This window comes from Alternaria conjuncta (assembly GCF_024043145.1).
Source record: "Alternaria conjuncta strain BMP 0040 chromosome Unknown scaffold_6, whole genome shotgun sequence".
NCBI classification, from domain to species: domain Eukaryota; kingdom Fungi; phylum Ascomycota; class Dothideomycetes; order Pleosporales; family Pleosporaceae; genus Alternaria; species Alternaria conjuncta.
The window spans coordinates 215,724-241,715 of record NW_026250095.1 but is presented as its reverse complement, the minus strand read 5'-3'; the positions used below and the strand labels follow the sequence as shown (position 1 = coordinate 241,715).

At 52.8% G+C, this 25,992-nt stretch overlaps 11 protein-coding genes across 11 annotated transcripts; 6 read left to right on the top strand and 5 right to left on the bottom strand.

Annotated features, from left to right (window-relative positions):
* Positions 1–15: 15 nt before the first annotated feature.
* Positions 16–2,368, bottom strand: J4E85_004457 (uncharacterized protein; the record flags this gene model as incomplete). Its single annotated transcript, XM_051468713.1, has 3 exons — positions 16–1,769; positions 1,825–2,145; positions 2,200–2,368. 3 exons carry the CDS (start codon positions 2,366–2,368, stop codon positions 16–18), a joined length of 2,244 nt encoding a protein of 747 aa, XP_051326928.1.
* A 387-nt stretch (positions 2,369–2,755) lies between these two features.
* J4E85_004456 (uncharacterized protein) lies at positions 2,756–2,985 on the bottom strand (the record flags this gene model as incomplete). The annotated part of the gene is made up of 2 exons (XM_051468712.1): positions 2,756–2,784; positions 2,838–2,985. 2 exons carry the CDS (start codon positions 2,983–2,985, stop codon positions 2,756–2,758), a joined length of 177 nt encoding a protein of 58 aa, XP_051326927.1.
* Positions 2,986–3,466: 481 nt separating this feature from the next.
* J4E85_004455 (uncharacterized protein) lies at positions 3,467–4,000 on the top strand (the record flags this gene model as incomplete). Its single annotated transcript, XM_051468711.1, has 1 exon — positions 3,467–4,000. The coding sequence occupies one exon, from the start codon at positions 3,467–3,469 to the stop codon at positions 3,998–4,000; it is 534 nt and encodes a 177-aa protein (XP_051326926.1).
* Positions 4,001–4,780: 780 nt separating this feature from the next.
* J4E85_004454 (uncharacterized protein) lies at positions 4,781–5,440 on the top strand (the record flags this gene model as incomplete). The annotated part of the gene is made up of 5 exons (XM_051468710.1): positions 4,781–4,811; positions 4,874–4,900; positions 4,965–5,013; positions 5,064–5,079; positions 5,144–5,440. 5 exons carry the CDS (start codon positions 4,781–4,783, stop codon positions 5,438–5,440), a joined length of 420 nt encoding a protein of 139 aa, XP_051326925.1.
* Positions 5,441–5,949: 509 nt separating this feature from the next.
* Positions 5,950–7,007, top strand: J4E85_004453 (uncharacterized protein; the record flags this gene model as incomplete). The annotated part of the gene is made up of 2 exons (XM_051468709.1): positions 5,950–6,103; positions 6,154–7,007. 2 exons carry the CDS (start codon positions 5,950–5,952, stop codon positions 7,005–7,007), a joined length of 1,008 nt encoding a protein of 335 aa, XP_051326924.1.
* Positions 7,008–7,251: 244 nt separating this feature from the next.
* Positions 7,252–8,425, bottom strand: AMT16_1 (Phospho-2-dehydro-3-deoxyheptonate aldolase amt16; the record flags this gene model as incomplete). Its single annotated transcript, XM_051468708.1, has 2 exons — positions 7,252–7,532; positions 7,585–8,425. The coding sequence occupies 2 exons, from the start codon at positions 8,423–8,425 to the stop codon at positions 7,252–7,254; spliced, it is 1,122 nt and encodes a 373-aa protein (XP_051326923.1).
* Positions 8,426–9,642: 1,217 nt separating this feature from the next.
* On the top strand, positions 9,643–10,565 carry J4E85_004451 (uncharacterized protein; the record flags this gene model as incomplete). The annotated part of the gene is made up of 2 exons (XM_051468707.1): positions 9,643–9,726; positions 9,774–10,565. 2 exons carry the CDS (start codon positions 9,643–9,645, stop codon positions 10,563–10,565), a joined length of 876 nt encoding a protein of 291 aa, XP_051326922.1.
* Positions 10,566–12,887: 2,322 nt separating this feature from the next.
* Positions 12,888–13,934, top strand: RPL7_2 (60S ribosomal protein L7; the record flags this gene model as incomplete). The annotated part of the gene is made up of 4 exons (XM_051468706.1): positions 12,888–12,901; positions 12,955–13,067; positions 13,255–13,599; positions 13,651–13,934. The coding sequence occupies 4 exons, from the start codon at positions 12,888–12,890 to the stop codon at positions 13,932–13,934; spliced, it is 756 nt and encodes a 251-aa protein (XP_051326921.1).
* A 2,658-nt stretch (positions 13,935–16,592) lies between these two features.
* On the top strand, positions 16,593–17,960 carry J4E85_004449 (uncharacterized protein; the record flags this gene model as incomplete). The annotated part of the gene is made up of 1 exon (XM_051468705.1): positions 16,593–17,960. One exon carries the CDS (start codon positions 16,593–16,595, stop codon positions 17,958–17,960), a length of 1,368 nt encoding a protein of 455 aa, XP_051326920.1.
* Positions 17,961–19,893: 1,933 nt separating this feature from the next.
* On the bottom strand, positions 19,894–21,599 carry J4E85_004448 (uncharacterized protein; the record flags this gene model as incomplete). Its single annotated transcript, XM_051468704.1, has 2 exons — positions 19,894–21,422; positions 21,476–21,599. 2 exons carry the CDS (start codon positions 21,597–21,599, stop codon positions 19,894–19,896), a joined length of 1,653 nt encoding a protein of 550 aa, XP_051326919.1.
* Positions 21,600–24,684: 3,085 nt separating this feature from the next.
* Positions 24,685–25,151, bottom strand: J4E85_004447 (uncharacterized protein; the record flags this gene model as incomplete). Its single annotated transcript, XM_051468703.1, has 2 exons — positions 24,685–25,037; positions 25,142–25,151. 2 exons carry the CDS (start codon positions 25,149–25,151, stop codon positions 24,685–24,687), a joined length of 363 nt encoding a protein of 120 aa, XP_051326918.1.
* Between the last annotated feature and the right edge of the window lie 841 nt (positions 25,152–25,992).

Below are 25,992 nucleotides of genomic sequence, written 5' to 3'. Positions count from 1 at the left end.
CGCAAGACAGGCAACCTAATACGCAGCATTCCCCTGATCATGCTCCTTGATGTACTCAGCACCCTTTTCCAAGAACTCCTGCCTAGTAATAAAGTGTTGCTTCGATTCCTTCCTGCCCGCCCATTGCGCTGCTCCACGCCAAGCATCCAGAACGCAATCCCCTGCTTTCCTCACATTGATTGCTTGCTCAGCGGGTAATACAGCGCGCAGTTCAGAGCGCAGGCGTTCTTCGAAGCCTTGGAACATGGTGTTGCCGCCGGTAAGGAAGATGTCTTTCAGAACATTGTCGCGATGAGGCGAATCTGCCAGGCGTTCTGTGAGGATGTTGGATGCGATCTCCACGATGCCGGCTTGGTCAAGACCCGCGATGGTGGGCTGGAAGACTACTTCTGGTACGCGAATGCGTTCGACGTTGAGATGGATCTGGTTCGTTTCCTTTTGGCTTTCGGCATCGTAAGGGTAAGGACCGTGGAGGAAAGAGTGGAGGATGGATTTTGTCCAGTCAGTTTGTGCTTCGCGAGTCGATTCTTCGGTGAAATTTGGGTCGTGTTGGAGAAGTTGGGATTCGATCTCCTTGAGGTTCTTGGAGAGGTCTTCCTCTTCTTCATCGTCGGAGCCTTCGCCTGTGGCGATGGTGCGGTAGACGCCCCAGTCTGCATCGTCGGCACCGAATGTGTCATCATCGCCGCCGCCTCTTCTCCGTTTCTTAGTGGGTGCGTCTGACGCGAGATTGGCAATCGACTTCATGCGCATTTGGTTGGCGAGCGACTTTCGGTTTCCAAGTTCAGCCTTGAGACGCTCGCGGTCCTTCATCTTCTGAATAATGGCTTGACGGGCTATCCGGCGCTCTTCTATCCAGCCTTGAGGGTCTGTCTCTCGCCGTTGATCGTCGAGTCGCTGCTCTTCTGCCTGACGCGCCTTCTCCTTCTCCTTTTCAATCTTCGCACGTTGGCGTGCATCGTAGTTAGACTTCATCAATCGCTGCTGTCGTTTTTGCTTAATGCCCTCCTCGTCGAGCTGATCATCCGGAACTTCTAGCAGGGGGAACGTAGGTACTTCGACTTGTTCTTCTTCAACGTCGCCGAGGTCCTTGTTACGAGCCTTCTTGATAGCAGCTTCCAGTTCCTTGACCCGCTTGTTGAGCTGATTCTCGTCGTCAAAGTCGTTCGACTCTAGTACGCGTGCCTTTTCCTTCTTGGTCGTGATCTCCTCCAGTTGCGCCTGCAGTTGTATGCACCACTCCAACTCTTCTTCCTTCTTCTTCAGCTTTTCAAGTCGCATCTTTGCAGCCTGAGCCTGCAATCTTCTACCACTCTCCTTCCGCTTTTCTGCTGCGGCAGCCAGCTCTTCTTCAGTCTTTTGTATTACAATCTGCTCAGTGTAGGGGAACTGGATAGTATGATCTCGGTCTTCGAGGCCCGTCCAGTCCAGATAGCTGCTGAGGTCGTTCTCATAGTCTTGTGATACGTAGCAGTGCTCACGAACGAGATCTTCGGCCTGGTTGTCACTGATCTTTCCGGGGAATGTAGGGTACTTCAACCTCAGTAGCTTCAGCAGGTATTGCGCGGACTGGAAGCGTCCCCAGTTCAGGCGAGTAGTTTGCGATAGGAGCGGCTTGGAGTTTACCACGGGGATGACATGTGTGGAAGTGTACGAAGAGTCCATGACCAGGCCGTTGCGACCGCCGTTGTAGGAGTAGGAGAAGAGCGAATCGATACCGTATGCGACGGATGGTGCGCCGTAGCACTCGAAGAGTATTTCAGACATGGCTATAGGATGCACATTAGCTATCAACACGATATTATCCAGTATTAGCGTACGTACTCTTTCTTGAGTAGCCCAAATTGGCAACAGGCTCGGTCATAACGATGGGCCTGTCGATGCGCCCAGACCGGCCGTCTACACCCATCTTGACGAAGCAGTAGTCGAGCACACCCTCCATGACATCCCAGTTGTTCACGATGTTGCTGCCAGGCTCATACACGGGCTTGGATTGTCCTCGCGCGGTGCCGTCGGCGTAGACATCTGACCCAACAAAGGTAAAGGTGCGGTTGAGCTTGCGGTCGCGATACCTAGCCATGTTGGGTAGTACTGACAATCGGGGTTTGGAATCGAAGGACCATCCGGCGCGGACTGCTGACGAGCCTGTGGTGTGTTAGTCGGCATGGCAGCTTTGGCGCATGCGCAGCCTGTACATACCATTGTCGATGACTATGGCGGTTTCGCTGTTGCTACGCGACCAGCCTTCCTTGTCGATGGGCCGGAAGCCCTCAAAAGGCGGGTCCGACACGCTCCAGAGCTTGGGTGGAGGTTTGGGTGGATTGCGCCCTGCGAGTTGCGGCGCCTCGTCGATGGCCGAGGGAGCCATGGTGGTGAAGTGGGAGATGGAGATGGGGATGCGACAGGTCCAAGATCAGGGCGTTATCTCATGTCGCGGGTCGGAGATGTGGCGTGTGTGCCTGGCTAGCGCGATTGGTGCTGAGGATGCGCGGCATGGCGACTGCGGTGTGGTGAGGCTCTTGCAATGCTCGGTGGTCCGAGCCCGTCTCCGTATGTTAGGTACGCTTACTACGCTACTTCACATGCCGACGGTCTGGATTGCAGTCTTGCACATAGTGCTAACATGATCATATCTCATTACTGCTATCTACTGGCCTGTTTGCTGTCCCCACGTCCTGTAATCGAATTTCTCACCAGACTTGGCCTTGCCTTGGGTATTGTCCCCTTCACACCAAGTATATCTCATCTTGCATGCTTAAGCAGGATCCTTCAGACCATTTGTTGCTACGGCTCGTTAGCGCTATTACAAAAGCATCCCAGCATGACTATGTAGATACCTTCCAGGTGGAAAAGAACGTTAGATTGGTAGTTCTTGAACATCTGAGCCACAAGCTCGGTGTCCATGTTTTGGATGTTGATCTCTTGCAGATTCTTGTTCAACATCATGACGGCCTCGTTCAGCTTCTCCTTTCCGGTAGTCAGCATTGTTTTCGTTGTGCATCGACATGTTGAATTGACTCACGACGTTCACAATGATGCGAGAGAGCAACTGGCTCTGTTGGTGCTCGTGAGGGCTTTCCTAGGAACGCGGTCAGAACTACGCGCCGCTTACAATAGATTTCTCATGCCGTCCTACCATTTTGGCGACTCGATAGTGTTGCAGTTGATAGTACGCGTTGGAGCTGTTTGGTGGGGAGGATAAAAGCAGTTAGTGCAGAGGATGCACATGCAGGTCCCGAGACGGAACCTTGGAAGAGCTCCACCTCCGCAAGCTCCATCGCGATACAAACACCGAGACTCTTCTACGTCCCCAACGTTCTTGCCACAACGTACACCCGAGCATCACGACACCTAGACACATCCCATCGGAACCTCGTTCGCACACAACCAAAACTTGGACATCGGCAAGCGAACAGCGCGACGAGACCACCGACTGCGACTTGCTGGCTTCTTGACAACTCACAATATGGCACCCCTAACAGCGGCCTCTGACGACAAGACGCATCAAGCGCTCCTGGACAAGCTTGACGTCTACGCGGTACCCAAGCCTTTCCGCAACCCCAACTGGAAGCCTCCACAACGCCGCAACAAGAACCTCAAGCAGATTCTCGGTGAGGCATCGCGCAAAGAAGCCTCAGTAATGGCCACGCAGAACAACAGTGGCAACTCAACACCTGCTGTGGCCACTGAAGGCAACGCAGGCCGCCAACCCAACATCGCCCAAGCAGCACAGAGCCTGAGCACGCTGGTGCTGGAGAAGAACGGCAGGGCTGCTGCCGGGCCGGCGCCTACATACACCAACATCGAGTCAGCCCCGAGCTTCCACCCGAGCAGTCAAAAGAAGTACTGCGACATCACCGGCCTTCCTGCGCCATACACCGACCCCAAGACGCGTCTACGCTATCACAACAAGGAGGTCTTTGGAGGCATTCGGACCATGCCGCAGAATGTCTCCGAGGGTTATCTCGCCGCCAGAGGTGCACACACAGTCTTGAAGTGAGCATGTCTCGGTGCTGGCGTAGGTATTGCTGCTCCAAAGTCGACTCATCGACATGCGTCTTGCACGGGTGGCGCATCGCTCAACTCATCAAATACACGACTACTCGTCCATTCGTTGATATGCGCGAGACAAAGTAAGCTAACAACATGCCTCTGAGCCGGGCGAGGAACATTGCTCAGATAGGGTCTTATTCAAGGTTTATGTATGATCATCAAAGTCAAACTACTCTCCACCCACCACATGCCTCTCGGCTTGTGGCTCAAGGAGGTGCTCCGGCTTAACCGTGATCCAGTATTCTTGTGCGCCCATAAGACAGGATACCAGGGCCTCGAGGGAGGATTCCTAGTTACAGCAGCTTGAAGCATGCTGTTGTCAGGGCGGGATCTATGTTGTAATGATAATTCGAGTGTCTTGTAACTACAAGCGAACAATAAATCGATTGCTCTTCCCTGCTGAATATCAGAGCCTTGTCTAGCTGCTCTTGCGTTAGATGGACTCGAGAGGTGTAGAGGTTGAGGAGCATGCCACCAGAGTTTTATGCGATTACCCGCGGGAACTGCAGCGCTAGCAGGGGTGAGCTTCGGGCCGACCGTCGATTGAGCGCGCCGCGTCTTCACTCGCAAGGGGACACGAGACAGCAAGACGAAAGGTAGCGCCTTCATGCCAGATATACATCGAGACTAGGCACCAATCTACTACTTCTCCTCTCTTACGCCGTCTGCTTCCACATCGCTACGGAATTTCGCACGCCGCGCACTGTACAAACAACAAAATACCAAGATGCCGACTATGTGGCTTTCAGACACCCAGAGTAAGTTACGCAAACATGCAGCCTCGGTCACCGCATAGGACATGAGCTAACAGCAATGACAGAGATTGGGGTCGCCTTCTGTTCAGGGGGTAGGTACGCGCCCACCACCACGAATGCGCCTACTACTCAGCAGAAGATTGACAGCATGAACAGGCGGACTCTTTCTGATGGGAGGTGTCATGATGTTTTTTGATCGCGCAATGTACGTTTCAACTCTGCATATACGTACAGCCTTTACTGACATGCGAACAGGCTGGCAATGGGAAACGTACGTCTTCGACCTCCTCGAACCAAGTCCTCCGCTATCGAACCCTCCCTAATACCCCCAATAGATACTCTTTCTGATTGGTCTCACACTCATCATCGGAACAACGAAAACCGTCGCCTTCTTCGCGCGCAAGCAGAAATGGAAAGGCACAGTGGCATTTGTCGCTGGTATATCGCTTATCCTGATGCGCTGGGCTTTCATCGGTTTTATAATCGAACTGTACGGCATACTTGTGCTGTTTGGGGACTTTCTCATGACCATTGCGGGCTTCGTCAGCAATGTACCGGTGATTGGGCCATATATTGCCAAGGCACTGGAAGCGATAAGCGGTGCGAGGCGAAATGCTGATCTGCCTGTATGAGATGGGAAGGACAGTATTAGGGCTACGAGTTTGACGAGCTATGGTTGGGAATGTTAGGATATTGTATTATACGCAGTTGCACAGGTGGCGGCCGGGAGTTGCTAGATACACGAGTTTGAATGAGCATGAATGGAAGGATGGCAAACACAGTGACCAGATGGCTCACGGAGCGCTTGTCTTTGTATCTTCTACGAATCACTAGGTGCCCGAGGCATGATTCCAGAACATATCCGTATGTGAAGACAGTGGATCTATAGTGACTGCATACATTGCAAGTGTAGCTTGTCCCATCAAAATGCTGTTGTATAACGGTGGCTTGGACAATGCTCCGAGACGCAAGTCGGGTAGGTGGCATGGAACACCTTCACGTGGTTTCGCGTTGACGCGTTTTCAGGTTCCCCGCGATCGCGTAAGTGATCCGTTGCCGCACTTACCAAACTGCTGTCGCGCAGTCAAATTACGCGTCTTTACATCTCACTCAAAGTTATCCAACATCCTTCTCACGCAACATGTCTCGCGAAGAATCGCCCTTCGTGCGCGCCCCGGCCGAAGAAGAAGGTTACAACGGGATCCATCGCGCATTCTTACAGGCGTTCCATACGCACAGCGTCCTCACAGTAGACGAAATAAAGTCTATCCTTGCCCATGTGATGACTGCACACAGTCCGTTTCCTTTACGCCATTGCCATCGCACAAGCTGACGACACCGACAGACCCCGAGCGCCCATGGACAGCAGGCGACGTAACCCAGCCAAACATCACGTCCACCATACAAACCATAAACGCCAAAATCGAAGCCTTCGACTACGAGATCCGATCAACACGCGATCAACAAACCAAAGAAAGCATATACGCCCTCGTTAACAACGCAAGCGACACCGTCACCCAATTCGCTACCACCTTCTCCGCAAACGAAATCGCATACATCAGACGCGTCCTCGACCAAATGTTTGAGACAAACAACACCAACATCCGCGAAGTCATGGCGGTGAAGCATACAGAAGCCTCACAGCTTGCTCGCACCTCACGCCGGAACAGACAGAGTCAGGCAAACAGCAGACAGAGCCAGATCAACGGCGATGCAGACGACACCCAGGCCAGCGCTGATACGGGAATAACTATAGCCGAGGCAGATCAGGTCCTGGAAACACTCGTCTCGCAAGCCTTCTTCCAAAAGTCCAAAGCGGGTTACTATTCCCTGGCTCCACGCGCGCTCATGGAACTCCGCGCTTACCTCAAGGAAACGTACAATGAGTCTGCCGAAGAAAACGAGGATGGGCGGGAGATTATCAGGATCCGGGATTGTGAGGGATGTAAGGAGATTGTTACGTTTGGCATAAGGTGCAACAACAAAGAGTGTGGGGTTCGGTGGCACGATGCGTGTGCTAATAGCTACTATCGAGGCAGGAGCGGGGATCGTAGGAAGTGTCCCAAGTGTCAGACGGAATGTACGGGAGACGTGTTTGTAGGAGAAAGGGCGGCTTGGACGGGAGCAAGGACGAGCACTGGCGGTAATCGGCGCAGCACGCAGCAGCAGGAAGTGGTGGACGAGGAAGAAGATGAGTGAGAGCACGTGATAAGAGCCAGGAACGTCAGAACGAAGATACCCGTGGGCATTCAGGCGTTGGATGTTTTGTGATTTGGAGTTGAAGCCAAGAATTTTGATTGGTTCAATCATGTATCTCGTTCATCGATCATAAGTCAGTCCCTATCGTCTCATCCATATCCCAAACTCTCTAGACTTTTGCCAACGCCAAATACCCCATACTATATACATAATCTAACCCGAACACTGCACTCGACAGATGCGTTTAGTGTGCACCGTTGGACTTGCTCTGGTTTGCCCGCCTCTCGGCGACAGCAGATGCAAGGTTCTCGAGAGTGTCGACGGTGCTATCCCAGTCAATGCAAGCATCTGTGATGGAGACACCCTTCTTCAGACCGCTAGGTCCCTCAGGGGGGACCTTCTGGTTGCCCTCGTTGATGTTGGATTCGATCATGACACCAACAATGCCGGTCTCACCGTTGCGGATCTGGTCGGCAATGTCCTTGGCTACGAGGGGCTGGTTGCGGTGGTTCTTGTTGGAGTTGCCTATCAGATATTAGTGTGTGTTGGTAGAGCATTCTTGTATACAGGAACGTACCGTGTGAGCAGTCGACCATCATGACCTCAGGCAGGTTCTTCTTCTTCAAAGCCTCCCTGGCAGCCTTGATGCTGTCCTTGTCGTAGTTGGTACCCTTGGATCCACCACGAAGAATAACGAAGCAGTGCTCGTTACCTGCCGTCCTGGTGATAGCAGCCAGACCTTGCTTCGTTACGCCCATGAAGTGGTGCTTGGCAGCAGCAGCACCAATCGCATCTACCGCCACGGTCAAGCCTCCATCGGTGCCGTTCTTGAATCCAATAGGGAAAGAGAGACCAGAGGCTAGCTCACGGTGCAATTGTGACTCGGTTGTTCGTGCACCAATAGCACCAAGAGAGATGAGGTCGGCGAGGAACTGTGGAGAGATGGTATCAAGCATCTCGGAGGCAATAGGCATGCCCGCGGATGTGAGGTCCACGAACAACTTGCGCGACACTCTCAGACCCTTGTTGATTTTGTAGCTCTCGTCAATGTCTGGGTCGTTGATCAGGCCCTTCCAGCCGACGGTTGTGCGTGGTTTCTCGAGGTAGGCGCGCATGATGATGCAGAGGTTGTCTTGAAGCTTGTCGGCGAGGGTCTTGAGGCGCTGGCAGTACTCCAGTGCCAGCTCTGGGTCGTGGAGCGAGCAGGGCCCGACCATGACCAGGAGACGGTCATCTTTCTGGGTAATGATGCTGGCGGCTTCCTTGCGGCCTTGGATGACGGTCTTCTCGGCATGTGCGGGGATGGGGATCTCGGACGCGAGAAGTTGGGGTGGGATCAGCGGGTCGTAGCCAAGTACGCGCACATCGTCGCTCGGGTTGATGGACATGTCGGGTGTTTCTGTTGCAGCGGGAGCCATTGTACAGTGAGTAGGCTATCTTTATGTATATTAGTAGGCTGTCTAAGCGACTGTCGATTTGCGGTCAGTCTTACTTGGACTGTGGCACAGACGTATGCGGATGTACAGCAGCGAGGTTGTACAGGGCGTGCAGTAGAGTGCAAGGAGGGGCGTTGAATGTCTCAAGTCAGAAAATCAAGCGCGCAGATGGTGTATGCAGGCGCAGGTCCGAGGTCGGCGAGAATAACAGGCAAAGGGTATAATGAGGGCGTTGCAAATACAGTCATATGCCACCAAATTATTTGGGAAACTTTAGGTCGGGGTGGGGCTGATGGTTGGTTCTGGTCCCGCAGGCTATCGATACACCGTCGACGGAGCTTTGCAGCTGCATGTGCGCCAAGCTCGTTACCCTGGAATTGGGAATCGCCCTCTTCCTGTTGGTCAATGTACGTGTATGTTGCTGCTGGAGCTCGACGACGGCGTGAACATGACCTTTTCCTCTTGGTGTAGTCTGCAGATCGGCCTGGTTTTGAATTCTGCTATGAGGTGGCAGCTGGCAGGCTGGATGGAAGCGTTGGCGGCACTGTCTGACCAAAGCTGCAGCAACGGCTCACTCAGCCCGTATCCCTTCCAACAGCATCTCTCCGACCCCTAGAGGCCTGCATTCAGCTTGCGACATGTCCAGGTGGCTACACACACACGCCTCCTGCCACATCCCGCCATGACAAGTGAACGCATGCTCCTCCCCTTCCCCTTGGACATGCAGATACACAGCCCACGTGATGCCGTACCTGCCTCGGTTTCGGCGAGTTCAAGGTTTGGCTTCAGTTGCCAATCACCACTCCGCCACGCTAAGCCACACCATCGTCGACATCATCGCGACTATCTCTCGCACGCACCGCCGGCAAGCGACACCTCGGGCTGGATCTGGACGGGCCTCCAACTCCCGGCAACCAAGTCGCAAGTTCCCCCCACAGTCGCTTGAGGCGCGCGACTCCACCATCCAAGCCTTGGTTCTTTTCATGCGACCTGAAACAGCGCCCCTGATAGTCATATCAACCCCCCGCCCGGCTTGCGTCAAACATACCGACCAGGTCTCTCGATCGCAGTCCCGCTTCCTCAGCCGCACCCCTCTCGACCCTCACTGCACCACCACAATCATCTCGTTACCATTCCACCGACGCGTTGATCGCGTTGCGCCGACGTAAGGAAGGACCACTCGTTTAGTCTACATCACCATGTCTGCATTTCACTTCATGGCCAGGAAGCGAGGGCGCGACGACGATTCAGACTCGGATTTCGACGAGGAACGGTACCTCAAGGTATGTCGGCAATATCGTGTGCCGGGCTTTGGCTAATGGCGGTACAGAAATCCCGACCGGGCAGCAACGAGCCGACCAACCATGACCAGTTCCAACATCAATCGCTGTCGACCCCACCAAGACTCTTTACGGACATCCGGTCTATGACACCGGCACATTCAGAATATGGAGGAGCGAATTCGCCGGATTCGATATATGGTGGACCTGTCTGCATATCAAGAGAATCAAGTGGCATGGACATGGATATGGATATGGACGACGATGACATGGATGTTCGGAGCCAGCCGCCAGAGTCGCCCGCCTTCAACTCGTTTGGCAGCAACTTCATGCGACCGCCCATGCTCCAACCATCGCTATTCAACTCAGACGCCGTCAACAACAATAGTCGGATACCCACACCCATACACCCGACTTTTAAGAGAGGGGGGATGAGCGGATTGGGTTATCCGATGAGCGGATCAGCCGGTGGCATAGCTATGAACAACTCGAATGTACCGTCCATGCAGGCACCTCCACCAGCCTGGAAGGGACAGAGGCAGGATGTAGACGAAGATCGGACTAGACGCATGCCTTCACCCATATCCGAGGACGATGACATTCCAGATACGCCAACCGCTTTCACCCAGTCACAACTATCGCGACTTAGTTTTTCGCACACCAGTACGGCCGATCAGATGGATACCGAGTCATCCTCCACCTTGGCCCCACCTTCGACGCCTCGCGGAAGGAAACGAAGCGGTGCTTTGACCGGTATGGGACGTTTCAGTATGGGTTACCGGGAAGACTGCGAGAAGTGCAGACAGCGGGTTCCAGGCCACTATTCACATTTCCTACCATAGAGAAGGTGGGCCTAGAGACAGCGGACTCGGGTCATTGGGGTACGGCAGCGTGGCGAACCTTGGTATTTGCCCATGACATTCGCACCACGATACTCACCTACACGGGCTCTTCAAACTTCGTCATCATCATTATCCACACTTACGGCGTGGCGTTTTCATGCCTCATAATCGGCGTTTCATCAGCATGGCGTTCCAGGAGTCTTATCATGCGTTAACGATATCCCTCTAAATGTACAAGTATTCTACTATTCGACGATAGCAATTCCACAAAAGACACTCGTCATCGTACTTGCCACTTGACTGAACGTATCATTGTGCACCGCTCTGTTTCTTAACTGTGCCCAACTATAGCATGTCAGAAACACTTATCGGGCCTTCTTCTCCGGCACCACGAAAAGAAGACCTGCAACAGTATACATCAGCAGGTTTTTCCAAGATGCAATACGGTATAGCGTTACGGTTAAGGCCAGCAGAACATGGTACTGTGTGAAACAAGTGGGACCTGGGGTGTAGTGAAACGAAACGGCACAGCGCTTCCTGTGGCGCAAAGCGAATCTCGTCATTTGTGAAACGAACGATCTGAGGGTTCAGAGTAGGTCTAGACCAGGTTCGCGGGTGTCTTGTGCCGTGGTGTAGATATCGAACGACAGCGAAGGGACTAATCAGGAAGGTGCGACGGGGATGCTTTATGTGAGGCATGTAAGGCGGCCATTCGGGAGTTGGCAAAAGAGTGCAATTTCCGTAGACGATGGTGTCAGTTGGGGATTTTGTATTGGGAAACCCACCAGTGGTGTACGTCGAACGGAGAGGATCAATGATGTCGATTCATGAAGAAGAGTTTTGTGCACTTGTCTCTACATTACGGGACATGATCAAAGTAGCTTAGTATGTTGGCGCGGTCCTTCTACAAGCAGACGCTTATTTTTTAAGATGCATCATATGCCGGTATACTTGATTGAGAATCTTATAGGAACGGCGGGCATTTTAGGATGTATCATAAATCCAATAACAACGAGCAAACTTAGTAAGGTGGTAGTAGCATAACCATCAAAATCAAACTTTGACATCAACTCCTGGGATAGAGCAATACAAAACAAGAGAAACCATCATAGTGATTGTTGCCAGTTCCCATGAACTCACCTACTACCGCCTAGCTAGAATCTTCCTCGTCGGCTGGTGGCAGCCATCGTATGATGCGCCATATATCCCTGATCTCATAATAGCATTCATAATGTTTCTTTGCGTACCGAATGGCGCGTGAGCGGTTATCCATAGCACTGATGTCAGGATCAGGTAAATTCGCGAGCAGCCTCTCGTAGTATGGGTTACTGCGCTCCGCGGGACCCCGGGGCTTCTCTTTCATATACTCACGATACCGGTAAGCTAAGGCATAGGGGTCTTGTCGAATCGGAATAGGTTCAGTCATGACTACAGTGGTTACAATATAGATGTCGTTCCGCGCGAGGGCGAAGTTGATGTGGAAGTTTGTGGCCTGGTAGAGTAGTAGTAAACCAGGCTGACATCAAGCGTTTATGAGTAGGGACACGCTCGGCTGTGTGACATTGTGAATTTTCGCGCAACAAAGGTTGAATAGATGACCTTGATGTGAGGAGCCCTTTCTATGCACAATGTCGTACTAGAGGAGCAGCGGCCTGGGAGGAATTTGTCAGTGGTGACTGAGTATACCTCAGGTGCCGAAATCGCTCCAAACGCTCATGTAAATCGACACGAGATGGCGGCAAGATCGTAATATTCTTCGGAGAAAAACCGAAGGAAGTTTGCTGCTGCCCGTGGTGAGCAAGGCGCTCCTTTGCCGGGCTTCATTGAGATCGGTTTGAAGACCAATGGCGGAAAGGCATTCTCAAAGCGTGGCTGTCATCGAGATTGCTCTTGTTGGCCGTCAAAAAGCATGTGAGATGACCATAAAAGCGATGACAGGGAGGAAAAGCAGCATCAGTAACAGGGGACTCTGTTGCAAATAAAGGCATAAAGACCCGTGGACATCAGAAGCTCGTACGTCCACGGGTGGACGCAACTCGAGAAAAGGTTGCCAAATGCATCCTATTTAGAGGTATGATGTAGAATGGGATACGACGGAGTACAGACTCTACCGTATATGCTCAGCGACGTAAACAAGGTGTACAGCGGATATAATGCGAAGCCGTTGGAGCGCTCATGTTCCCTTGACCTCGGTCGCGGCTGCATCTGTTTTTGTGGGGCGCAGCATCTTGGCGCCCGCGCTTGCGGGATAGCGGCTAGCGCCAACGCTAAGAGTCTGGCAAAAATTGAGCTTCCGAAGAATTCCTCGAACACCACTTCAACATGTCGTCGAAGTCGTACGTTGTCCCTACACCACGCGCAGTTTCCAAAGCTAATCCTTACCCAATAGAACTGTTCCCACACAGAGTGAGATCACTCTCGTGCCTGAGAACCTCCTCAAGAAGAGGAAGTCTCAGGAGAAGGCTCGTGAGGAGCGCGCGATCGCAACACGCGAGAAGCGAGGTACGACCAACCCCAGCATGCTATCGACGATCCATGAGGGCGATTACGATGATTATAACTACCACACTATCGGCTAGACTACGGTCAATGTTGTCGAATTGTTAACCATCTTTCGGGAATGATGCAATCGTCCTCACTGGAGCTCATGGCATGACACACTGTTGCAGACAGCGCTGACATGACACAGACAAGAGCAAGAAGAAGCGCGAGGTCATCTTCACGAGAGCCGAGAAGTATGTGAAGGAGTACCGCGATGCCGAGCGGGAGCGCGTGCGCTTGTCGCGCGAGGCCAAGAAGAGCGATAGCCTATACGTCCCCGCCGAGCCCAAACTCGCCTTCGTCGTCCGGATAAAGGGTATCAACAAGATTGATCCCAAGAAGCGCAAGACACTGCAGCTTCTGCGGTTACTTCAGATCAACAATGGCGTCTTCGTCAAGCTTACCAAGGCGACTATGGAGATGCTGAAGATTGTTGAGCCCTTCGTTGCTTATGGCTACCCGAACCAGAAGTCGGTTCGTGAGCTCATCTACAGTAAGTTCGGTACAGATGCAAGTTTACTGCCAGATATTAACTGGGATACAGAGCGTGGCTATGGCAAGGTCGACAAGCAACGCCTTCCTCTGACGGACAACGAGATCATCGAAGAGAACCTTGGCAAATACGGCATGATCTGTATGGAAGACCTTATCCATGAGATCTGCACCGTTGGGCCGAACTTCAAGGCTGCTTCGAACTTCCTCTGGCCGTTCAAGCTTAACAGCCCTACTGGTGGCTTCCGCAAGAGGAAGTTCAAGCACTTCATCGAAGGTGGTGACTTAGGCAACCGGGAAGACAAGATCAACGAATTGATCAGACAGATGAATTAGACCACGCGAGGTCAATATTTTTTGGGTTTCGTCTCTGGTTTGGGCGTGAAAAGCTTTGGGATATACCACGGGAGTGAGCATTTACATCGGCGTTTGGGACCTCTAACCTTTAAGTATCATGGTCACTTGACGAGTCTACGTGCAAAACGCACGCAATCTGAATGAATCTGAAATGTTGCGCTGTGTTCGCCTCATACAATTTGGCCATCAGAATCTCGTGCTCCTTCGGCAAGGACATTGCAGTCGTCGTGTACTTGCCAGTGTCATGCGATGCGGATTAGCGGCATGTGTTGCCAGCGCACCACGAACGCGTTGGGCACTGTGTGAGCCGAAAACGCGCGTGCGACCAATCTTCCAAGCAGGAGCCTTGGGTATCTTCGAAATGCGCAGGATATTCGCAGTAATTGCTTTTCATGGCCGGTCTGGAGGGTACCACAGGCCCAGACGTTTCGAATGGGTAGGTAGGAAATATCTCACTGCCGCCTCAGCCATCTCACGATGCCTGGCTATCCTCACACTTAGTCACGTGTCACTCCTGCGCTAAGCCACTTTGATTTGAAGTTATCTTAGCAACATCGCTTGCCAATCCAGCACCGCGTGCATCTCCTTGCCAGCACTTATTTATTCCTTCTCCAGCCCATAGTGTTCGCCCTCACCGCATCCCTGACGTAAACTCAAGTGCCGTGAATATCGTTGTAGACGACGTAGCGTTTGACTCCACACGAGACAAATATTGCCTCCTACGTGGGATGGTGAAGTCAGCTGCATGACCAACACGATGTTTCTGGTGCCTGATGGAAAATCACGGTAAGGGCTGCAAGCGTCACTATGGGTATTGATGAGCTCGAGGGGCCAATCCGCGACCAAGGAAGTGGGTAAGAAATATGTTGGACGGTGTGAGTGGAGCAGGTGCCGGCCTCGAAGGCTCGAACATCCTCACATGCATACAGTGGGCACCTGCTTACGATATTGCACCGAGCCCAGAGGGGGGCGCCGAGCGCTTGGGTTGCCAGTGACGATTGCACGAGCAGCAATTTGGCGACGAGGACGTTGATGACGCTCGCCTACAGGCACCAGGCAGTCCGGTTTCGCCGCCGACGTTGTCACTGCCACGCTACCATGGGCATCAGATTCGGGATCGATTTGCATAAGTCGCGCTGATCGCGACACCCTCCGTCTTGCCCATGGTAGGACGTGGCCCCGCCCGACGGACAAGGCCAGGCGTCGCAGGAGCGCTCAACGGCCGCGGCACAATTTTGCACTGCGAACGGGTCCGAGTCGGTGGTGAAGTGCGCGATGGCAGTGCTATTCTTGGGCCCGGCGTATTGCCATGGCCACGACACGAGAGCAGCTATCAAAACAAAACGCAGACTGGCACGGGGCTGCGCGTCGCCCAGTGCAAATTGACTCCTGTCTTCACAACTCAGGCACTCGAGCACTGTTCACAACCCAAGCAGCTCAGATGACAGGTGCTCACCACGGCGCAGCGGACCAGTGAGGCCGCTACTGCAGGCGCGCCAAAAGAAGAGGGCAGGCCGGGTTGCGGGCGATACGTGGCGGGCTTCTGTCGCGGGTGCAGAGGGTGGTCCCTGGCAGCGTTCATTGGCCGCGAGCGGTGGAGTTGTGCAGCGCTGCACCACGACTGCAGCGCTCCTGCGGCGAGAGTCATGAGTGCCAGTCACCGCAAGACGCGGGCTGGAGTCGACGCTGCGACCCACTAACTGCAAGAGGCAGAGTTTTCATAGCACATGAGTGGACGAGCGGGCAAGTAATGAACCATTCTTGCAGGTGCGGCCTTCGGATGGCGACGGTCTTGCGGGCGTCCCAGAGCCCCTTCGCTGCTGCTGCTGCTAGGCCTTCGCTAACGGTGTGTGTCGAATACACCCACATCACCGCCCTCTGCCCTCCCCATCCTCACTCTCCCCGTGCCCCGTCTCCCCATCTCCCTCGTCCTGTCGTCGTCGCAGGCGTTGCTCGTCGCGACACAGTCCCCAAGCCCCAACGGACGTGCGCCCCCAATCTCGGCTGTCCGGCATCCCCAGCCCGCTCACCAGCACCTCCCGACGCTTGCTCTGTCTCGCGGGCTTGCAAACGAGCACACCTGCACTCACGGGTAGACGTGTCCGTCTGGCTCCGACACCCAACGCCTCGTCCCCTCCGCCGCTGTCCACACGCTGCGAGTGCTTTCTTCGGCTTTGGTTTGGGCTTGTACTGTGTAATAGTCCTTGGTTTCAACCTGTTTTCTTTTGCCGCCCATCCCCAGGGACCTCGACTCTCCGCGACATCTCCCACCACGACCTCGCATCGCCGGATCTATTGACTTAGCCCCGGTCTGCCTGCGCTCCATCACCCTCGAGCTGCCCTTCACCTCTCGCCGCGCCCTTTGCCTCCCTTCCAGGCACTTCTCCGGCCACCCACCGCCTCCGCGCAACCACCAGCGCGACCCATTTCCACCACTCACAAACACCTCCCGGACGTTGCATTTCCTTGAATGAGCACATCTTTCTAGAGGGTCCGTAGGCAACTCTAGAGGCGGCGCGAACGAGAAGACTGTACGTCACAAGCCCCAAGCCGCTGGCCACGCCCGTCACGCCAGCACTCACTAACACGACGCCAGGAGCCTCGCCAGTCTTCTCTCTGCGGCAGTCCCACACCATCATGCCCTCCTTCTACCCCCGGCATAACATGCCACGGCTATCTCCCCAGGAGTTCGTCCCCAGCTACCACTCTGCCTGTGGCGCGTCATACCCACCGCAGCAGCCCGCGTACGCTGGCCCCGCGATCCGGCAGCAAGATGATGGTTACGACTTCGCAGACCGCTACGGCCAACTGGCCATCGCCATGCCACCCATGTACCCGCAGGCCGGCACCTACCTCAGCAGTGCGCCTCCCAGTCTTCCACCTGCGAGCTCCTTCTACGATCCCATGGGCGCAACCACCCTGCCACCCATGCGCGCACAGTCCGGCCACGCGTTGGCAGAGGCGGCTATGCAGCAGCAGCGCGTGCACGAGTACAACCAGCGAATGAGTCAGCCCGCCAAGGAAGAGAAGCCTGTCGGCGGCGTGTCTGCAAAGCTGGACTATGACATGGACGTCATGACCGACTTCGTGTGCGAGACAGCCCTACGACTCATCACGCCCGGCCGCATGATGCCCTCGTCGTTCCGCAAATGGGTACACCAGGTGCTTTGCGCCACACGGCTGCCCTCGGCTACCATCCTGCTCAGCATGTACTACCTGTCCAGCAGGATGCCTATGCTCGCTCACGAGCCCAAGACCGACACTCACCTGTTCCGTCTCCTCACCATCGCGCTTGTGCTTGGCAGCAAGTTCTTGGACGACAACACCTTCATCAACCGTTCGTGGTCCGAGGTTAGCGGTATTCAGGTTCATGAGCTGAATGAGCTGGAGCTAGAGTGGCTCGTAGCAATCAAGTTCAAGCTTCATCGCGATCCATCTGAGCAGCATGGTTGGACATCATGGTCAGAGCACTGGAAGGACTACCAGAATAGTGCTGCTGCCCGCTCTGGTCGCAGCAACAAGCTCAGCCCTATCGACACATCGGTACACCGACGCTCACTCAACCCCAACAAGCCGCTTCCTCCTCTGCCGATGCACCAGGCCTACACTCCACCGTACGACTATGCGCCCAAGTCGGCACACTCTGCATACAACCCTCCGACCTACTCGCAGTACGACCCATGGCGGTCCGCTAGCGAGCACTCTCCTGCGTCAGCACCGACCACGGGCCCTACCACCCCAGAGTACTACGGCACAACGGGTACTTGGGCTCCAGCTGAGGGATACTCGCGTCGCACCATGTTCGGTTTCCCACCCTTGTCTCAGCCCGCCCCTGCGCAAGCGCTTCAGCAGCCGTCCAATTATGGCCCACCCGCCTACTCCACTCAGTACACACCGTCTGCATGGAACCAGCATGGTCTCAGCTGCGGATGTGCCTACTGCGTGCAGAGGCACCCGCCTTACTACATGGCTCCTGGTTATGGCCCACAGGCTGTTGCCGTCTAATTGCCCGCCACCTACCGGCCGCATATCACAGCGACATCGCCTTGCCACACCTTCACGGATACATATTCGGCTGCCCATTCCAGCACTTCCTATGTTCAAAAAGTTACTTTCTGTTTCGCGAAGTACCATGGCCTACCAAGCCGACCCAGTTCCGATCACTGGACACATCTGGCTACTTCGATTCCCTCGAGTCTAGACTATCAGACACTCTCAAGGTGCCATTGCCTTATTCCTTCTGCTATCTGCAAGCATATTGGTGCGCCTCCGGATCTCACGAAAACGCACAAGGCTTGCGATCATCTTGCATGATAGATTTCACTGGTTCTTTTTCCTTCGTTTTCCTTCACTCTTTCCTTGTATCACCGGTATTACGTTTTAGACTTTGGTTTGTCCATGGTCTAATAGGAGCATGTCAGCGAAATTGTGGGTTACGGCGTTCCTGCTTTTACCTGGGTGTCATCTCGCACCTTACGATTGTTCATTTCTCTAGCGCTGCCTCAAGAATGTTTACGGGGCTGCCTATCTCGGTTTATGGATTTCTCTTCTCTGGAGTCGGCTTTTGCACTCGGCACACCAAGCCTCTCCATGCGACCAAGCCTTCGGTAGCGACCAGCATCACGCCACCACCGGAGGGTCGCTTGTTACGTTCACGACTTCTTTCCTCGATCCTCGCCTTCCGCTGTAGTCGGGTTGTAATTAATGGCACAAGATCAGCGATGGGATTCGCTTTATTTCTTTCGGAGTGGTGGAAAAAATACCTCTTGCTTTACACGGTTCTGTTTGGGCATTGCTTTGGGAAACGGGAGGAAAGATTTGCTTAGTGTATAACTGTCATACAACGAGATACCCTGACAAGGGGGTAACATCAGAATGCGAAAAAAAAAACATCCTAGAAAAGCGGCACAGTCGCACAGGAAACGCCAAATTCAACTCTACTTCTTCTGGCATCCGTGGCTCTCATTGTATGTTCGATTATGTGACAGGTCTTGAAATGTGAGTCAGTCACACATCCTTCGTTTGAGCAAGAAGCCACGGTGCTAATCCCGCAGTGACTGTCATCACGGAAACAACCCCGACCGGCTTGTGTAAATCAAGCAAGGATGATGTTTTGGTCATTCCGATCTGGGCGTAACATAGCCTGGGTAATTCGGTCTCAACGCCACCCGGCACCACTATCAAGCGTTCCCGCCATCCCGTAGAACCCGTTCTGACAGACGACGTTGGAGCACTGGATCCCGTGTGCTTCCGCAAGAGCGCATTACACGCGAGCGTTTTAGATCTGCTCCAGCCGTGTGTATGTGCAAGCCTCACGGATGAGGTCGAAATAGATGGCCGCGGCCGAGTTGACTTGCGACTGAAAAGTAATCAAGGTTTGTTTGTATACCCGGTATGTATGAGTGACCCAAAGCTAAGCTTCACTCGATCGATGCTCGTCTTCCAACACGTTATTCGGTGAGTAAGAGCAAACCATGCAGTAACAAGTTGCAGCAGGATTGGTGTAGCCTAACTCTAGATCATCTTAGCCGTCCTGCTAAGTTTGTGTGTTCCGATATTGGCTGGCTCAAACAAGGACTATAGATCAAGATGCATTTTGGCTATAAATCGTCTTCTAGAGTATGCTCAGGTCTCTAGTACCTCTGAAGAGTAACTGAAACACGCATTTGTCTCATTACGACAAAAGCCTGTGTGCTGACCGATCAGTAGAGTGCTTAAGTAGACGTGCGTGAACTTCCAGAGCACGTCTGTATCATAAGTTTATATAATGATAGAACCACAATGGAATGCGGCGAGATCGACTTCACGCTTTCCTTCGTGATTGACAGGAATGTTGTTATCGGAAATCACGTCGTACAAGTGTTGAAAGGTAGCCTGGAGGGCTCTCGTTAGAACCAAGTATCTAGGTACTTGCGTGCCAGCCAATGTGCACAGCTGATCATGTGGCCTCCCCAGGCCATTCTTTAACCCACTCGACTAACTGCTTCAACACTCGATCCTGCACCTCTTTCACTCCCGCGTTGACCTTTCCGTTCTTCGTATTCAAGTCACTAGTGTGAACACCGTCAGGCACAATTTCCACTGGTACCTGCTCGGTACTCTGCAACGGACCTCCGGGTCTCCCTTTTGCCGAAACACTGATCTCTCTCCACGGGTCGAATTCGCCGTTGACGAAGATCAGCCGGCTTGTGTTGGTGATATTCCAGCCCCCAAAGTACGTATTGAAGTGCTCTTCGGTTCTCCCCGCTGCGAGACCATATGTTTCTCCATTCGGTCCAGGGGGGAAATATAGTCCGCACTGACGAACCCAGTAGTCTGTTGTTATGAGGCGAGAAATGAGCGATGGCCGTCCTGAGGGAGCGCCGACTTTCCAGTTTCCGAAGGGTTCGTTGCAGTTCATCCAGAACCATTGCCGGTTCATGGCGTTCCTCGGCGTTGTGTCGGTGAATAGTGGGGAGCTTGCATTGTAGGTATTGAAGCAGTCAGTATTACCTGTAGTGTTGAATTCAGGATAAAGATCCCCGGCGCAGTAACCGGGAAGTTCGACCTCTCTCCACCATTCCGCGTATCCTTCGAGCGCTTTATCGACACCAACACCAGCTTCAGACGGAAGGTCGTTGAGGGTGGCATTGACTGCGTTTTCAATATAGTCGCAGAACGTGAAGAAGCCCGTGTTGTAGGTGAACTGATTCCCTAGCCATAGATAGGGACCACGCGCTAGCGCGTTCATGAAGTCGTCGTTGTGAGCGACGTCTTGCATGCCAAATTTGGCCTTGAGTTCGTGTTGCTCATCCCGAGAGCCAGCGCTGAGGATATCATCCATATGGTCGATAATAAGAGAGATGTCTCTACTACAATTCTTCGGCATAGCTTCTTGTATAGGAAGGAAGTAGGCCCAATAGTCAGAAACAGATTGAACTGATGCACTCGAAGCGTAGTAGGCCCATATAGTGCCCGGGTCGAGGCTTGCAATCCACACTAGCAGGGCAGCGAAGTAGCTACCTCCTATAGCTACCCATGGAACATCTTTGGCACTACTGCCAATTCTCTCGTCGGTAGCGAAAGGTAATTGGACTTGACGTGCGAAATATGTTATATCCTTCATGCTGTTCTCGACAGTAAGGTACTTCAGGTTTTCAGTGGTGAAGTTACGGAATGGTGTGCTATCGCCCCAGTAACGGTGTTCGAGAACAATTGTAGCTGCGCCAATCTGCTCAGCCAGGGCTCCTGTTGCATGGCTGGGGGTTAAGAAGCTGTGGTACATAGTAGCGTTGACTTCTCCGGGCGAAAACAGTATCACCGGCGAACCGGGACCCCTCCAGTACGTTGTGTCGTAGTAGTAGAACTGGTCAAAAGTCCCCAGGTTAGGGTTGTTGTGGTCTATCAACTGTTTGAAAGTGCTGTTGTCGTAATAGTGTTTCTTCGGCAGTGGTTCGCTGCCTCTCACGGGTGGAGTACAACCCCAGCCTTAATCGGACGTTAATATATCCAGTTTATACTCTACCCATGTAAAGACTTACCTCCATAAGGACCGCAGTCATACCAGTCCTCGCCATGAGATTTGTCGGCATACCCGATACGAACGTGGTCTTTCTGAGCTTCAGTGGGAATCGAGAGAGCGGCTAAAACCCACAGTCCTTTCATGTTAGGCAAGATAGATGGAACAATTACAAAGTCTACTGGATGTTGCAATCAGCTGTAAGATTATTATAATCACTCTATGTACGTCAGCAGCATCTATGTGCCGAGTGCAGCCCGAATAGATGAGGTACCTAACGAATCGACAAGACAAGACTGCTGTTTTGCTTTCGTGGACCAGCCCCAGGTCTAAATTCGCCTGAAAGACCCCCACGACGACAATACATGTCTATTTCTCCGATGTGCACACCCTGTTGCGTTGTGTAATGATCGACGATGTCCCTAGGCAACTGAACGTCGCTCAGCACCCGGGCAGGTATTGTGGGCCACGCTCGCCTCATCTACAGAACTATCTTTGTTCATACTGCGGATCCGATCGATATCGAAATGCGTTTGACACCTGCTCGAGATCGCGCTCAGCTCTGTCTTCCAAGTCAGCGATCAAGAGAACGGCCCGTAGCGCTTATGTGGACGGCTCGTATAGTTCTAGGAAGAGGGGTAATGCGAGAGGTTCCTACATAGGCCCGAATTTTGCTTAGACGGTCGCAAGAAAACCCGAAGTGGCTGCAGAAAGCTTCCCGCGTCACCCTGCTGTTGGGAGTTTGGAGGTTGCCGGCCCGGGCCCAGGAGACGGGGCCCGTTGCTTGGCAGCGTTCTGATCGGCCGCTCACGCTCACGCGCACGGACACAAACATCGAAGCTTCACGCGCGCAGAAATCCTCAGATGTTTTCATGTCTTATTGAATGGCTCAATCTGTTTCGAGGCCCAGATTAAGTACATTATAATCATTGCTAACATAACATACACAGCTTCAGATCATGTGCTACGCGGCAATGCGGCTGCCTTGGGCATGGCTTCTATACTCCAGCCCGTACTGATCTCAATATCTCTTAATGCAGAGTATTCTTCTCCTAATTTAGGAGTTTGGCGGTTGATCGTATGTGACGAACTACACCACTTCCTTCCCGAATATTCTCCCGAACGACTACTCGTAATCGTCCCGCTCGCATAGCACGTGTCTTCTTTCATCCACTACTCTTGCATACTCTAACAATAGTCGTAGCCAGTATAGCTCCATATCTGCCTTACGGAGAACTCGGCGGCTCCAGATCGCCGCGCCCTCGCCAATTGCTGCGGCATGCCTGTCATGATTCTCACAACTCTTCCCTCGACAACATCCGCCGATAAAGAAGCAGAGTTTGTGCCAAAGGTCGGGAAGACTGCCGAGGTCAAAGGGGACGAAATGTTTGTACGGTATGAGCCGCGAGCGGTGCCATTCTTCGAAGATAGTGGCCTTCAACACTAGGGAGCCCGTCATGAGCAATGCGCGGAAACGAGCTACAACTGATGTTATGCCACATATCATCATTTGTGAGAACAAGAGTGCCTACCACTGTACGCGTTGCCATCAATGTCTGGTAGGTACTTGTACGTGGCCATATCAGCCATAGATGTATGCGCTGCAGTTCGGAAATGGTGATCAAGGTAGCTGCAGGCATCCCCCACGTCCCAGCCTCGCCCAGCGCAGCACAGTTGTGTAAAAGCACCGTCCAGATGCTCGTGCATCCATTCAAAGTGCGGTGGTTCGGGTGCTACTTGATTTAGAGAAGCATTGGCCCAGTCGATCTGACCACTGCTAATAGCCTCGAGAAAAGTGGAGTTCATTGACGCAACAAATCGATGGCGATGAGACTTCATCCAGGTCAAGGAATTATGTCTGCCACCGGTATTGGAGCCACGCCAGATAGCCTGCAGATACGAACATACGAAGTCAGCATATGTCTCATATGCATCTGATACAACCACAACTTACCTTGTTGCGCTTCTCTGACCACGCCACACCAATAGACGAGTTAACCAGATGTTCGGGGAGGGTAAAGCTTGGTATATCCACCCAGGTATGGAGGTCAGGGACCGTGATCTCGGCGCTCACGTGTCGTATGTGCGTTGCCGAGAAAATAGGAAGAAGGGTCGATGATGTCGACACAAGGTGAGGCGCCAGCATCGTGCTGTGAACAGCAGCCAACTCTGGTCGATTGCACACATCCTGAACAGCAGAATCCGAAAGCGGTACGCAATCGGTTGACGCATTTCTCGGAGGGCAGACAATGCTGCGCAAAGAGTATGGAGGGATTTCTACATGTAGTCCAAACTTTAGCTGGCGAAGCTTCGCATATGACGGTACCGCAGCTTACCTCGATTCCACCCTTTCACGACGTCTTCCGTTCTAGCATAAAGTGCTTTGCTGACCCCTCCATGAATATGACTTTGTGCGCCTGCTGAGCGAGACACTAATCGACTATGCTGGCGTGCCTGCTGTCGGGCTCTCTCCATGACGTCCCAAGGAACGAGCACACGAGGCGAGGCATGCACACTCACAGCCACGTCAATGTCTGGTAGCAACGGAGCGATTCGTCTGAGCAATCCCAGTTGATCGTCACAGGTCATGTCTTCTCTCGGGCAGTTGGCCCGGACTTCTCCACGTCGGAATGAGAAACCCTGGAGCCGTTCGATTTTCTTTTGAAGCCCGGCGAGAGAGACCAGCGAGGCCGCAGCAGTTTGCGTGGCCTGTGCTGTGATGCCCCAGAATGGCTCCAAGTCGTCATAGATTTGATCCCAGAATGGCTCAATTGATATCCCTTTCAACTGTTGGAGGCGCTCATGAAAGGCCCGGAAGCCTGGAGGTGGACATCGTGCGCGTCGGTGCCGATATGATTCTACCGCCTGTGCGTATGTGTGCGTTTCTTGAACCGCCAAAGACTGAAAGTAGTCCTCGGCATCGTTGATTGAACGCTCGAGAGGGTGCAACGGAGTACGCGTTCTTGGATACGTGATAGACACACTATATGTTGCAATCACAAGAAAAGCACACGCCAGAAGTCGGTAGTGTTGCATGGTCGTAGCGAGTACAGGCACGGTAAAATGTTCAGTGTGAAAAGAAGAACATTTAGATTCATTCTCATTCTTTTATTTCGAACCAAGTCGCCTTGTCCTCGACTCTTCCTTCGTCCACTAGAGCGGCCCGATCGTTCCCTGCTCTCTAACCTCTTCCAGCGCTGGAGCTGGTCCATGATCCTTGAACAGATAAACTTAGGTCTCACGCTTCTCCGATCCAGCGTCCGGCGCGGGAGCTGGTCCGTCATCCTTGAACAGATCGATGTAGGTGTCACGTTTCTCCGATCCAGCGTCTGGCGCAGGAGCTGGCCCATCGTCTTTGAACAGATCGATGTAGGTGTCCCGCTTCTCCGACCCAGCGTCTGGCGCGGGAGCTGGCCCATCGTCTTTGAACAGATCGATATAGGTGTCACGCTTCCCCGAATTGGCCCTTTCAGAGCGTTTGTAGGCGCCACCACCCTCTTCCGGCGCGGGAGCTGGCCCGTCATCCTTGAACAGATCCACGTAGGTGTCGCGCTTCTTAACGTCCCTCAATTCTTCTGCATGAGCTTCGACACTTAGTAAGTTTACTTTCTTATCCGTGGGTCAGGGAAGGACATACGCGAAGCGGTCGCTGCTGACAAGCCAGCCAACGCGACGAGAAAAATCAAACTCTTGTGCATCTTGGAAAATGTGCGTAAACGAGAATATGATAATCGTTTATGAGGATCCGTCTTGGACAATACAAGGCGTTTGTAGGGCGAAAGATGATTATTCTGTGGGGTTTCTGCTCAGCTATTTGTACATCACTCTCCACTGGTAAAGACATCGATGATCGAACACTTACCTGGTGATAGAGCTGCTCTTCTGCATCGTGACGCGGCCCGTCGAACTTACGAAAGAGCTGACCGAGCAGCAACGCATATCTTGAAAGCTTAAAGAAGTGCCATGAACCTGTACTCACTACGCTGGTTTACCATGCGATGACTATCCCTACTTGATGGGTAGTTTGATAGTAGTCGGCCGAGCCGTGTCTCGATTGAACATGATTGAACATTGATTGTAAGGTTTGTCACTTGCATAGTGCATAGTGAGGCTACCGATAGGACGTATGGGAGAGTGAGCAGAATAATGACGTATCTCAAGCTTACCGCCGAACTGCATACTGAACCGGAACTGCCGTGTTGTGACTACCTAGGTACCCCCACTCATTCGTTGGGATCTGTCAAGGTGCCTTCTGACCGAATCGGATACTTCGAAAGTGAAGCTATCGTCTATAACAGAATTATACTGCATTTATTTAGTAGGCGCTAATCGCTTCTATACACTTAATGTAACTAGATAGACTAAAGCTCTAGCTAATCTAACAACACTTTAGACAGGTATACTAGCTTAGTTTACCTCTCTTCTAGGCTAGCAGTTAAGAAAGAGGTATAAAGTAAGTAATAGAATAAAATAAGAAAGTAGTTTATAATTTTAAAAGAAGTAATAACTAAAATTTAAAGTAATTCTAAAGTAATAATA